This window comes from Heterocephalus glaber, unplaced genomic scaffold (assembly GCF_053883595.1).
Source record: "Heterocephalus glaber isolate CG9 unplaced genomic scaffold, H.glaber_assembly_v1.0 deba00000470, whole genome shotgun sequence".
NCBI classification, from domain to species: domain Eukaryota; kingdom Metazoa; phylum Chordata; class Mammalia; order Rodentia; family Bathyergidae; genus Heterocephalus; species Heterocephalus glaber.
In genome coordinates, this window is record NW_028258145.1 from 3,327,183 (window position 1) to 3,340,532 (window position 13,350).

Below are 13,350 nucleotides of genomic sequence, written 5' to 3' on the forward strand. Positions count from 1 at the left end.
AGGAGAGCTATTGATTTTTGTGTGTTGACCTTGTATCCAGCTACTTGACTGAATTTGGTTATTAAGTCTAGAAGACTTTTGGTGGAGTTCTTGGGGTCTTCTATATAGAGTATCATGTCATCTGCAAAGAATGACAATTTGACTTCTTCATTTCCTATCTTTATTCCTCTTATTTCTTTCTCCTGTTTAATTACTGTGGCTAATGTTTCCAAAACTATATTGAACAGGAGTGGTGATAGTGGACATTCTTGTCTTGTTCCTGATTTTAATGTGAAGGATTTCAGTTTTTGACCATTTAGTGTGATATTGGCTGTTGGTTTTTCATAGATGGCTTTTATCAGATTGAGGTAGAGACAATCTATTCCAATTTTTTGTAGGGTTTTTATCATAAATGCATGTTGGATTTTGTCAAATGCTTTTTCTGCATCTATGGACATAATCATATGGTTTTTGTCCTTGGCTCTATTGATAGATTACATTGATTGATTTGCATATGTTGAAGCATCCCTGCATCACTGGGATGAATCCCACTTGATCAGGGTGTATGAGCTTCTTGATGAGCTTCTGCATTCTACTTGCCAGTATCTTATTAAGGACTTTTGCATCTATGTTCATTAGTGAGATTGGCCTATAGTTCTCTTTTTTGGTTGGGTCTTTCTCTGCTTTGGGGATCAAAGTGATGCTTGCTTCTAGGAATAATTCGGGAGTATTGCTGCCCTTTCAATTTCATTAAAGAGTTTAAACAGTAGTGGTAGTAGCTCCTCTCTAAATGTCTTGTAGAATTTGACAGTGAAGCCATCAGGACCCAGGCTTTTCTTAGTTGCTAAGTTTTTAATTACGTTTTCAATTTTATTGGTTGATATCGGTTTGTTTAGAATATTTAGGTCTTCTTCATTCAACTTCAGTAATTCATATGTACCTAGGAATCTGTCCACTTCGTCTGTGTTTTCCATCTTATTGGCATATAGGTTTTTGAAGTAGGTATTGATCATCCTCTGTATTTCTCCTGGGTCCATTGTCATTTCATCTTTTTCACTCCTAATTGCATGGATTTGGGCCTTTTCTTTCCTTTTTCTGATAAGGTTGGCTAAAGGTTTGTCAATTTTGTTTATTCTTTCAAAGAACCAACTCTTGGCTTCATGGATTTTTTGTATCGTTCTCTAGGTCTCCATTGAATTGATTTCTGCTCTGATCTTTACGATTTCCTCCATTGTATGAGCTTTGGGTTTGTCCTGCTCTTCTTTTTCTAGAAGCTTGAGATTCAGCATCAGGTTGTTTAATTGGGCTCACTCTGTTTTCCTAATGTGTGTATTCACTGCTGTGAATTTCCCTCGTAAGACTGCTTTCATTTTTTCCCTTACATTCTGACATGTTTCATTGTCATTGTCATTTAACTGAAGGAACTGTCTGATTTCTTCTTTAATTTCCTTTAATTTATTCAGAAGTGTGTTCAGGGCCAGGGATTTAGCTCAGTGGTTTCACTACCTGGTGCCCAAGTGCAAGGACCTGAGTTCGATCCCCAGTACAAAAAAAAAAAAAAAAAAAAAGAAGTGTGTTCAGTTTCCATGTGTTTATGTAATTTTTGTGGTTTCTTTTGCTATTGATCTCCAATTTCATCACACTATTGTCTGATAATATACAGGGGATAACTTCAATTCCTTTTCACTTACTGAAACATGTTTTATGAGTGAGTATGTGGTCTATTTTGGAGAACAACCCGTGTGCAGCTGAAAAGAATGTGTATTCTGATTTTGTGGGGGTGAAACACTCTGTAAGCATCTGTTAAGTTCATTTGTTCAAGAGTTTGATTGAGTTCTAGTATTTCGTTGCTTATTTTTTGTCTAGTTGATCTATCTATTTGTGACAGTGGGGTATTGAGGTCCCCCACTACTATTGTATTAGTGCTTATATGATTAGTGCTTATTTTTCATGTCTGTTATTATTTGTTTTATATACTTGGGTGCACTAGTGTTTGGTGCATAGATATTTTTGATTTTCATTTCTTCCTCTTGGATGGTTCCCTTTGCATGGATGTACTGTCCTTTGTCTCTCTTAATCAGTGTTGGTTTGAAATCCACTTGATCTGCATAGATGATAGCTATTCCTACTTTTTTTCAGGTTCTTGCCACATGGAGTATTGTTTTCCACTCTTTAACTTTCAGTCTATGAGTTTCTTTTTGAATTAAGTGTGTTTCTTGTATGCAGCATATTGTTGGATCTTACTTCTTGACCCATTCTGCCAGTCTATTTCTTTTGATTGGTGAGTTGAGACCATTAACATTGATGGTTATAACTGACATGTATTCAGTTATCCTTGTCATGACTTTTTCTTTTTGTTTGATCCTCCCCCTTTGCTTTTAATTTCTTGTATTTCCCAATGGATTCATTCTGCTGGGCTTCCTGGGGTTGTGATCCTTGTTGTCCTTTTGTAGGATAGTGTCCAAATTTTTTTGGAGTGCTGGTTTGGTATTCATGAAGTTCCTAAGGTGCTCTTTGTCATGAAAGTATCTTATTTCACCATCAATTTTGAAAGATAGTTTTGCAGGGTACATCAATCTGGGTTGGAGGGTGTTTTACTTCAGGGCTTGGAATATGTCACTCCAAACTCTTCTTGCCTTGAGGGTTTGCATTGAGAAGTCTGCTGTGATTCTGATGGGCTTTCCTTTGTATGTGATTTGTTTCTTTTCTCTAACGGCTTGTAGAACTTTGTTTTTCTGTTGGGTTTCTGGAACCTTAACAATTGTATGCCTATGTGTTGATTTATTTTAATCAAGGCTATTTGGAGTCCTATATACCTCACTTATCTCTATATCAAGTTCTTTGTCCCCTGTTCAGGAAGTTTTCTGCCATTACTTCTGTGAACAGTTTTTTAATGTTGTCTGCACTCATTCCTGTTTATTCATTGACTCTGATCAATCTTATATTACTCTTCTTTGCATGTAAACAAGCCTCAAAGCCAGACTTCCAGATCACCTACAGCAACCCCAAAGGGAAACGAGATGGAACACTCTGATACGTAAACATCTGGACTCCCTGAACTGGCAACAAAAGAGGATCTGGAAAAAATGAAATCAGAAATAATTTCTCAGATAACAACAGAGATTTGCCCATAGTGCAAGACAGGATTAATAAATCTAGACAGGACACACATAAAAAATAGAGGATCTGAGGAACATGATGGAATCAAAACATAGGAAACAAATGGAATCTGTAAAACAGATGCAAACAGATTTCCAGGAGAATAAAAATTCCATTGAAAGTTTACACAGCAGAATAACCCAATGTGAGGACAGAATCTCAGGTATAGAAGATAAGATTGCAATTGACCAGGAAAAGAAAAATTTCTTTAAAATTGTAAGGGACCACGAGAAATGAATCCAGCAGCTGCTAGATGATGCAAAGAAGATGCATAGAACATGGTTGACAGAAGTAGACTCATTCATTTATGGTCCATTGATTTTTGACAATGGCACCAAGACATTTCAATGGGGAAAGTATAATCTGTCAATAATGCTGCTGGGACAATTGGATATCAACACCCAACAAATTTAGCTGGGCTCCTACCTCACAGCATAAACAAAAATTTAACTCAAAATGGATCAAAGATTTCAGTGTAAGAGATAAAACTCCAGTGAAACTTTTAGATGAAAACCAAAGTGCAAATGTTTGTGATATTAGGTTTGCAATAGTTTCTTGGTTGTAACAGTTAAAGAACCAAGGAAAAATAGATAAATTGGACTTCAAAAAATTTACAGTTTTATGCTTCCATGGACACTATCAATAAAGTAGAAGGACAGCCCACAGAATGGAAATGTTTGCAAATTACATATCTGATAAGGTTATAGACCCAAAGAAATATAAAAGATGCATACAATTCAACAATAAAAAGGCCAATAACTGGATCCTCACTATTTACCATGTGAATTTCAGGTCTTTCAGCCTAAACTTTCCAAACACTGTTAATCTTTTGTCACTTCCTCATCTCAGTTGTTCCATTTTGTACCAAACATCTTGAAATGGTCTGTGTTTATCTCACCATGTTATGGCTATTTTAAAAGAAATAGTTGTGCAAGGTAAAATTTGATGGCTACCTCATTGATCCTCAAATATTATCTATTTATTTTAAATATCCCCTTAAATGTGTATACATTAAAATGTGGCTTTTGTAATTCTTCACCTATCCACACCCCCTTTGTGGTTTCTCTTCATCTTCATGTGGATTTATTACTAAACTAAAATGACTATCACTGCATATTTCTCAGCAATCAGCTGCAGGTGTTGAAGAGTTCAGAAATTCTTCCTGCAGCTGCCTCATTCACAGCCTACATCTAATTAATTTTTTAAAGTTTCCTTCTTTGAGAATTGTGAGGCAGAAGAGAAAGGGAGAGAAATGTAAAACTGTGTTTTTGAGAGGGTGTGAGCGCCTCTTCCGTGTTCTCATGTTCTTTTCATTATTGGGGCTTTTTGTTCTTTATTCCTACATCTGCTTCTTTTTCACCATTTTTGAATTCCTTTCTCTCCCTTCCCCTCCATTCCTTGAAGATGCCAGGAATTAGGGACACTCAGGGTTGTAAGCATTTTCCCACTGATTTATAAACAGCTGGGTAAGCCACAGAGCCCTTCATTATAACAGAGAACCTACTTTGATTTTACAAGCAGTACAAGGTGGAAGTAAATATGATTTTACAATATTCCAGGGGACAAAGAGCCTAGAATTCATTCCCATTCTCCCATTAAGATTTCCTAATAGGCTTCCCCAAGATTATATGCAGACTCTAAAACTGCCCATTTGGACCCAGTCACAGACAACATTTGATTGCAGGTCCTTCACTGGGCCTCAGCCCTAATGCAAGCATTCTGGGGTCACTCCTAAAAATGTTTGCCTCAGTCTCCTCAGTGGACCCATTCTGTAGAATGCTGCCGGGTTTCCATACTCCAGTCTCCCTCATCCTCCTGGCCTGGTAGCCCTGCCATGGCAAGCATCTAGGCTCAGCATGAAAAACACCAGGCAACAAGTCCAGCAGACGCTGTGTAACTGCTCAGGGACCAGCTGCTCTCTCACCCTATTCTGTCAACACCTGTTCCCTGGGCCTCAGAGCAAGACAGGCTTCATCTCACCTTCAGACGACCCATGGCCCTACAGCTACCATCTGCTGTGCTGGCTCATGTGGCTGAAACCTCACTTGTGACTCCAGCAGGCAGGATCTGGATTTCTTTTGCTGGTAGTTGCTGTCTTTCTTCTCCCTTCTCAGCTGTCCTTAATTCTGTTTTCCTTTTCACCTCCCTACTTCCTTGTTTCATTCTTTCCTTCCTTCCTTCCTGTCTCCCTCATTTTCTTCCTTCCACCTTCTTTTTCAACTAATCCACACCATCCTTTTCCCATAAACACTTCCCTTATGGTGGCCAAGGGTTTGTTCAGTGTCTCATGACAACTGTGATTAATAGGGGTGTTGGACAATATATATCAAGCTGTTGTCTCTAAAATGCAAGCCCTTCACGTGGTCCCTGAGCAGAAAGACTGGGACCAAATAGCTCTGGGATTCTGCTTATAGTAAGCCCCTTTGCTCATTCTCAAAAGAGAGGCTTAGGAACCCCTTGAAACTGTATTTCACACTCCCCATGATTTTTGCCCAAGGAGCCCCTTTCTTAGTCATAGCCCCTGGCAAGCAGTGGAGACAGTGTTTGTGGGACCTGCTGTGGAAACGTCACTCTGAGGATCTAGTTTATTCATTCACTAATAGTTCTCTTGAATGGCACAGTAACCTGGCATGGCAAGAATGAGGTGCCAGACATAACTTTCAGTGGAGGAGGATAGAGGAAGGCAGTTATGGGAGTAGTAAATCCCTGATGGTTGGGAGTCTTTGGAGAGCTAAATTTTGAAGATGGGAGTAAGAGGCCGGGGAGAGAGTGGATACTGCTAAATTATGCCAAGTTTATCATTTTGCTTGTGGCCTTGGCTATGGATTTTAAAAGGCATTGGCCAGAATGCCTTATTCCTTGAAAACTGTTCTGAGATTGATAAATAGGATAGACAGGGCCAGGCAAGTAAATTCTGGGGGCATCGATGTGCTTTGCCATCTGCTTCCCTTGTTCATTGCTGAAAGAAAATCTTTAGCAATCTGTTGAGCGGAATAGGAAAGCCATGTAATCAGCAGTAGCTGCCAGCTCACACCTCTATAGTAAATGAAGGCTCTGTAGGTGAGAATCCATGTAACACTTTTAATTAAAATGACTGCAGGGGAATGGAAAGAACCTGTTAGTAAGTGATGCTAATGAACAGATGATGCCCTTCCTGTCTCCTCCTGGGGAAAACGAGGCTCAGCCGCTAATTGGTGTCATTAGCACTGAAACAGAAAAGATTTCATTTCTTTCCTGCTTTCTTTAGCCTTGGAGCACCTAGTGCCTTTTTTTGATTGCTTGGCTGCCCCTTTCCTTTACGAAAGTTCAAGCTGTTTGGAGGTCTTTACCTGAACCCCCTTTCAGATGGTAAATGAGAGCCTGAAATGTGTCCTCCAGAGGCTGCACTGCCTGGTCCTAGGTGAAGGTGAGAGCTCGATGTTCATCTCTGTCTTTTTGAAAACCCTTGTAAGGACTGGTTCATGCGGTTTTGGGGGTTTTTTTTGGTACAGGGGGTTGAACTCGGGTTCTTGAGCTTGCAACGCAGGTGGCAGAACCACTGAGCTATCCCCAGCTGGTTCATGTGTTTTTAAGAAGCTCTTTTATGGGCAACTGGAACTTACACTTGATAAAAGGCTCTTGTCTTTTTCTTGTCAACCCAGGACAGAGCAGAAGCATGTGACCCAGTGTGTGTTACTATGGAAATAATGGAATAAAAATTTATTTCCTACTACTACAGTTCACCTACTGACCAGGAAAAAGAGAGAAAGGAAAATGCCTCCCTAAATAGGAGAGACTTAGTAGTTAAAAATAATTGAGGAAATGTAGTCACAGAAAGGTTTCTCCCTGACAAAAACAGCTTCCTGCTGCCTTTTGCTGTTTCCTTGGGATGCAGGAGAGCTTTCCAGAGAACCACAGGGTTGAGAAACTGTGGGACCCTCTGACCTGACCCCTAGAAGGAAGGTTGGGGGGACACTGTATGATTCCTTGGAAACCACCTGCTGCTGTCCTGCATGGTGCCACTGGCTTCTGATGCTGTGCTGGTTTCAGATTCAAAAGCTGAAACAAGTTTTTCAATAAGTTCCAGCTCCAGTAGGTTTCACATGGATTCTTTCAAAGATGTTCTGTTAAAATGCAAGGACATGGCTCACAGGAAGCATTAATGGGCAGCTCCTTTACATATTACTGAGAAAAAATTGGCACTAAAGAGTTTTGTCTCTGCACATCTTATTCTAATTATATAGCCCTTAAATACAGTGAGGGGCAGGTGGATAATATTTTATTTCCCTCACATTGATTGCTAGTTTTTAATTACAGTCTTCTCCGTATCCTCTGGTTTCACATATAAGGATTCAACCAAATAGGAATTGAAAATATTTGGGGAAAATTGTGTCTGTACTTAAGATGTACATACCTTTTTATCATTATTCTCTAAATAATACAATATAACAACTATTTACACAGAATTTATATTGTATTAGATATAAGTCATCTAGAGATCTTTTTAAAGCATACAGGAGAATGTGCATAAATTCTATGTAAATACCACACCATTTTATTTAAGGGATTTAAGCATCTGCAGATTTTGGTACCCATGAGGGCCCCTGGTACCGGTGGCCCGCAGATACCAAGGCATGACTGTACAAGTGACCTCTGGAAAACAGCAAGGGATGTGCCAAAGGTTGGGAATGCTGTACTTGGGCAATTAGCATTCTGGGTTCTACCTTAACCTGTGAACCTAAGGTGAACTGTCCCCGATACAGCTCTGGGGCATCTGAACTGATGGATAAGGTTTCTGAGCCTGCAGAGATGAGTGCTGGGCTCTGAACAGCAATGCATTCACCAAAGGATGAAGGAGCTTCATGAGGAGCAGCCCACCAGCCTTTGCAGGCTGAGAGACTTCACATCCCCATAGGGTGTGTCCTACTTCTCTTTCCCTTCCATCATAGAGCACTGTCGTGTGACTGTTCCCACCAAATTGCTGCCCGATACTGAGGAAGGCTGAGCAGACATGACCTTCAATCTGCAGGTGAACCTGTCTGCCTAAGCTCAGAGAGGTCAAAGGTGGTGACTCACTGAACTGGACCAAACTAGTAGGTGACAGAGTCAGGACTTGAACCCAGAGCTTCTGACCTTGAATTTAATATTCTTCTGACTCACAGCTTTGGTCTGTTATCCAACTCCGCACAGGCATGGGCCAGGCAATTTAAGTAGAGGAGGAAATGAGAGGAAAAGTAGATTCCTGCTGCCCAGTGTTGTGAACTAACTCCTTGCCGGTCCTGTGTTTTCCTGTGATCTAATGGCAACCATGCCCCAGTTTGGTTAGCACAAGGTTTGGGGTATGATATGAATGGCTCATACAGTATGTATGGTTGATGAACTGTGATCCCCAAAACAGAGTCAGGAGCAGCATCTGTCCAGAATGAGCCAAATCCAGAACACACCTGGGACTCTGAGAAGTGGCTACAGAAATATGGCTTGAAGGCCCAGAAGCTGGTGTCCTTGCCGACTGCTCCTTCCGCCATGCTGATGGAGTTGTTGATATAAAAGCCAAGCCCGAGGATGAGTCGGTGCAGACCAGTGCGGTAGGTGGAGTGAACTCTTGGTGGGGCATTTCCTGGGTGGGTGGGGCCTCCCTCAGATCAGAATCCGAGACCAGAGCCACACAGAAAGGGAGCAGGGAGAAAAATCAGGTCTTCCTTCTACTTTGTACCTTTCTTTAAATGCTACCCTTGGGAGTGGAGATCAAGTCTGGAAATGGTTTCTAGTCTGGTTTTTTGTTGCAATAACAGAATGCCAAAGCCTGGTAACTTTATAAAGAGAAAAGGTTTATTTAGCTCACAGTTTTGGAGATGGAAAGTCTATGATCAGGCCGCCCTGTCTGTTGGCCGCTGGTGAGGGTACTTGACTGAGTGACAACATGGCAGAAAAGGAGAAAGGGAACTGGCCATGTGCAAAAAAGGACCAAGTAGATGGCTTGGTGTGGCTCTTGTGAGAACTCACTCACTCGCAAGACCAGCATGAATCTCCCTCCGAGGCACTGTCCGCAACCTTCCACTAGGCAGGTCCACCTTTTAAGGATCAACCATTTCTTGACCCTGCCACACTGGAACCAGGCATGAACTTTTGGAGGACACATTGAAGTCATTTCTGAACCACCACACTGGATGTGAGTGAGTTACATAGAAGCCATTGGGTAGGCCTGTAGAAATCTAGGCATTGTGAATCCCTGAATTACTTGTCATGATGTCAAAAGAGAGGCCCTTTCCCATGTTAAATGGAAAGGAGAAACTGCTGGTGAATATTCTAAATTCAGGCATTTCTGTGGCCCCCTTGAATTATCAGTCTTGAAGGTGCATTATTTGAACAAGCACCATCAGCATACAGTGGATTCCCAGTTAATATGAAACCAGGTTCTCCAAAGGGTGATAGCAATGGACGGCATGTCTACTGAAAACCTTGAAAGCAGTAGTTCCATTGTGCCAATGGGTCTCACAGAACAGAGCTTCTGGCTCCTAGTAGAAGGGTAATGCTCAATAGCAGTGGCTTCCAAACTCCAGAATCATACACATTCATTAGGAGGTTTGAAGGGAGGCACCAACTTTGCATGAATAATACCTTAGTTGATTTGTATGGTTATGACAAAATATCTGAGACTGGGAAATTTATAGAGAAAAGATGTTGATGTAGCTCACATTTCTGGAGGTCAAAGAGCCTGGTGCTAGCATCTGCTTGGCTTCTGGTGAGGATCTCATGCTACACTTACTCATGGTGGAAAAGTGGGAGCAAAGTGAGCTTGGGTAGAAGACCACGAGGGAGAGAGAGGAGAGAAGGAGACAGATACAGAGACAGAGAGACAGAGGGAGGCCATCCAGTTCAGAGAGACCTAACTCTCCTGCAAGGTAAAGTTTCATCCCTCCTAGTAACTTAGTCATCTCTTAAAGGAGCCATCTCCCAATACAGCCACACCAGGCACCAAGCTCAGTATATGGTGAGGACACACTACATTCAGGCCATCGCCAATAACTGTTCCCACACCATACTGCAGCTGCTGGCCAAGTACTGTACTTTGAGAAACTTCCATCTATAGAACAGACAACATAAGACATTGGAAGTGCAGAAAGACTGAGAAATGTCACAATATGAAACAGAAAATCAAGATAAAATGAGTATTCTGGATTTGTAAAACCAAAGGAAAGCTCTTTCAGAAGGTGGCAAATGCCAGGTTTAGAGATTTGTGCTTATAATCCCAGCACTTGAGAGACTGAATAGGAGAACCACCATGAGTTCAAGGACTGTGTGGGGTGCATAGTGACTTCAAGGCCAGCCTGAACTATGTAGTGAGACCCTGCTCAAAAAATAAAACAAAAGAGGTAGTAAAGTCCCAGGTACTGTAAAGTAAGAGCTGAAAAGCATGTCCCAGAACAGACCTGTGGAGACAGTGGGGGAGGAGCCTCACACTTCCCCTGCCACCTGAAGCATTGATTCCCAAAGGCTGGAGCTCAGTGTTGGGATCAATACGAGATGTCTGTGGATCCAACAGAGAGGAAACTCCAGGGCCCTTGGCCATCTTATGCTCTTGTGCTCTCACCTTCTCTCCCCACGTTGTGTTCTTGCCTTCTTACTGCCACACATTCACAATGAACTGCAGGAGGGCAATATAAAAATTGAATTAGAAGAATGCAGAATTGATGCAAGACTTGTTTCCCAGCATATCCTAGGATGCAGAGCAATTGCCAGAGTGCAGGGAAAATCTCATTTGCAGATTTCCTCCCCCAGCACACTTCTCTAGTTCTGTAGACATTATTCAGTAATGTTCAGGAAGTCACACATAACTAAATTTTCATTTAAAAAATACATTAGGCCCTGGATATTTAAAAATATTAATCTTTGTCAATTTGGACATAGCTTACCACAGACTCCTGACAAAGCAGCAGGCCCAGGGCTAGCTTAGACTGATTTCTTTACTCTTTGACAATTGTAAATTAAATTTTATGGGTAAGATTGAAGAATCGGGCTTTTAAATTGTAATTTTACCTCAAATTTCTTGTGCTGATGAATAATAATATGATAAAGGTTGAGAGTTATATAATAAAGCTATTGTCTTTCACAAATAGTTATGAAAAAGGAAAATGTTACATATGGTATTTAAGGCTTCTGGACCCAAACTGGATTTACCCCTAAAATTATGAAGTGTATAAAATAGGGAGAATCCCTATTAAAAAATCTGTTAAAATGAAACCAGTTAAATATGTAGATTGTTTAGGCTCCCCAGGATTCTATTGGACTGGAGCTCACCAAAATTTTTAACTATACAGACTGGTTTATAAGTACAGATCTAGAAAAGCCATTTATACTGAGAAATAAATGACTAAAAAGGCTTCATTGGCTGATATACCTGACTGCTCCATTCTCCATATCTGTAAAATGAGTGTTATAAAGTGGAAATTAAAAACTGCCTGTCTGAGCACAATACCCAGCTCTTAGGAGATGCCCAGTATATTTTGTGTGTTGCAAATATTAGCATTATGAGTCAAAAGGTAGCATTTGTTGGCAACAGCCCAAATGCCCATCAATTGGAGACTGGATCAAGAAAATTTTTTTTTTTTATAAAATGGAGTACTACTCAGCCATCAAAAACGAGAAATTAGAGACATTTATTGCTAAATGGATGCACATTGAGGCCATGCTCTTAAGTGAAATAAACAGGACACACGTGTAAATACCGAATAGTTTCTCTAGTGTCAGAAACAAAGTGTTAGTAAGGACTAAAAGGTATAATAGATAATGTGAAATAGGAAGAAAAGGGGCAGAGGGGAGGGGGAAGTGGGAGGGGTAGGGGAAAGGAAAGAAGGGAATGGAATTAATATGAGAAAATGAAAAAATGGAAACAAAGTCTTTGTAAATAGGGAGGGATGGAGGGGTTGAAGGAAGGGCAGGGGAAGGGGGAGAAATAGTAACCAAGAGGGTATGTAAAGGTGCATATCTCCAATGATGAATGTCATTATGTTGTACACCTAAAATGTACCAATAAAAGTATGTACCAAAAAAAAAGTTAGCATTTGTGGAATGTCTTTATGGTTTATGCAAAAGGTAAAAATGTGCAGTTTCATTTTACACATGAGAAAATGAGGTTGTGGGGCCTCTGGCGGTTAGATAACTCCCCTCCACATGGCCACACTCCTTCCTTTCTGGTCTTTCTTATATTTTAGGTTTAACTCTTCCTCTTTTCTTCAGCATTCTGTTTTTCTTCCTTGCCTTATTTTCCCCCATAGCATTTGATGTCATCTGCCCTGCCCTGTTCTGCTTTGTCTTCCCTCTGGCCCTTCTCTTGTTAACGTGAGCTACACAGGTAGGGTTAGGGGTCTTTGCTTTATGGACTCTATTCCCGGAGCCAGGAGGAGCTCCTGGTGAGGAGTAGCAACAGACAGAGGATAGTGCTCCTTATTGGAGCCTCTACTCTTGGACCAGTTCTGCAGGTCCCAGAAGAAGATGTTTAGATCTCAGCTGGGGTTCTCAGCTACTTACTTTGCTCTATTTGCAGCTGGGTATAACAAAGGAAAAGGCTATGTGTGAGACTCGGGTCCCACCTCCAGAGTGGTCTCCCTGACCCTCCAGTGCTCTGTGAGGCTTTCTTCTTTGCACTCCCCCCCCCTTTTTCCCTCCTGCTGGAATCTTTTGGGCATGGATGGAATCACACCTGTCTTTCTGACTATTGTCCATACCTAGCACAGAGTTCCCTATGGAGCAGGAATTGAATGATCCTATAGTGAGAATGAGTGCCAAGAACTATATAAATAAGGCAAGGAGAGAGTGCCATCCTGGGAACTCTTCTTTAGTTTCTTACTGGCTTTTTTCTTCTTCCCTTAGGAGAGCAACATGAAGACAGTCCATGCAAAATATTGCAAAAAGTTTGTCCACGCTCTCTGGAGGGATGGGAGCTTGGTCCATGTCAACATCACCAAGGAGAAATACAAGTGGTACAGTGAGAAAATGCACACAGCCCTGGCCAGAATCCAAAGGAGGTCAGTGTATTCACAGGAGGGTACAAGTGATGTAGTGTCTCTTGAAATGCAAACCTGTTTGATATCTTGGTAAAGCTCAACTAAGAGAAATGGCCAATAAACACTCAGGATATTTGAGGGGGATTTTCGAATTCAGAGACCAGCTGCCCGGATGCCAGTGCAGATTCTTAAAAATAGCAAGCAAGGTGTAGTCATCACATTGGTCACA

At 41.2% G+C, this 13,350-nt stretch overlaps 1 protein-coding gene across 1 annotated transcript in view; it reads left to right on the plus strand.

Annotated features, from left to right (window-relative positions):
• The window catches only part of Vwa3b (von Willebrand factor A domain containing 3B), a 315,053-nt gene that overhangs the window by 190,378 nt on the left and 111,325 nt on the right, over window positions 1–13,350 (plus strand). Inside the window, 3 exon segments of the mRNA XM_087203240.1 lie at window positions 8,516–8,611; window positions 8,614–8,702; window positions 12,988–13,142. Coding sequence (XP_087059366.1) covers window positions 8,516–8,611; window positions 8,614–8,702; window positions 12,988–13,142 — 340 coding nt within the window.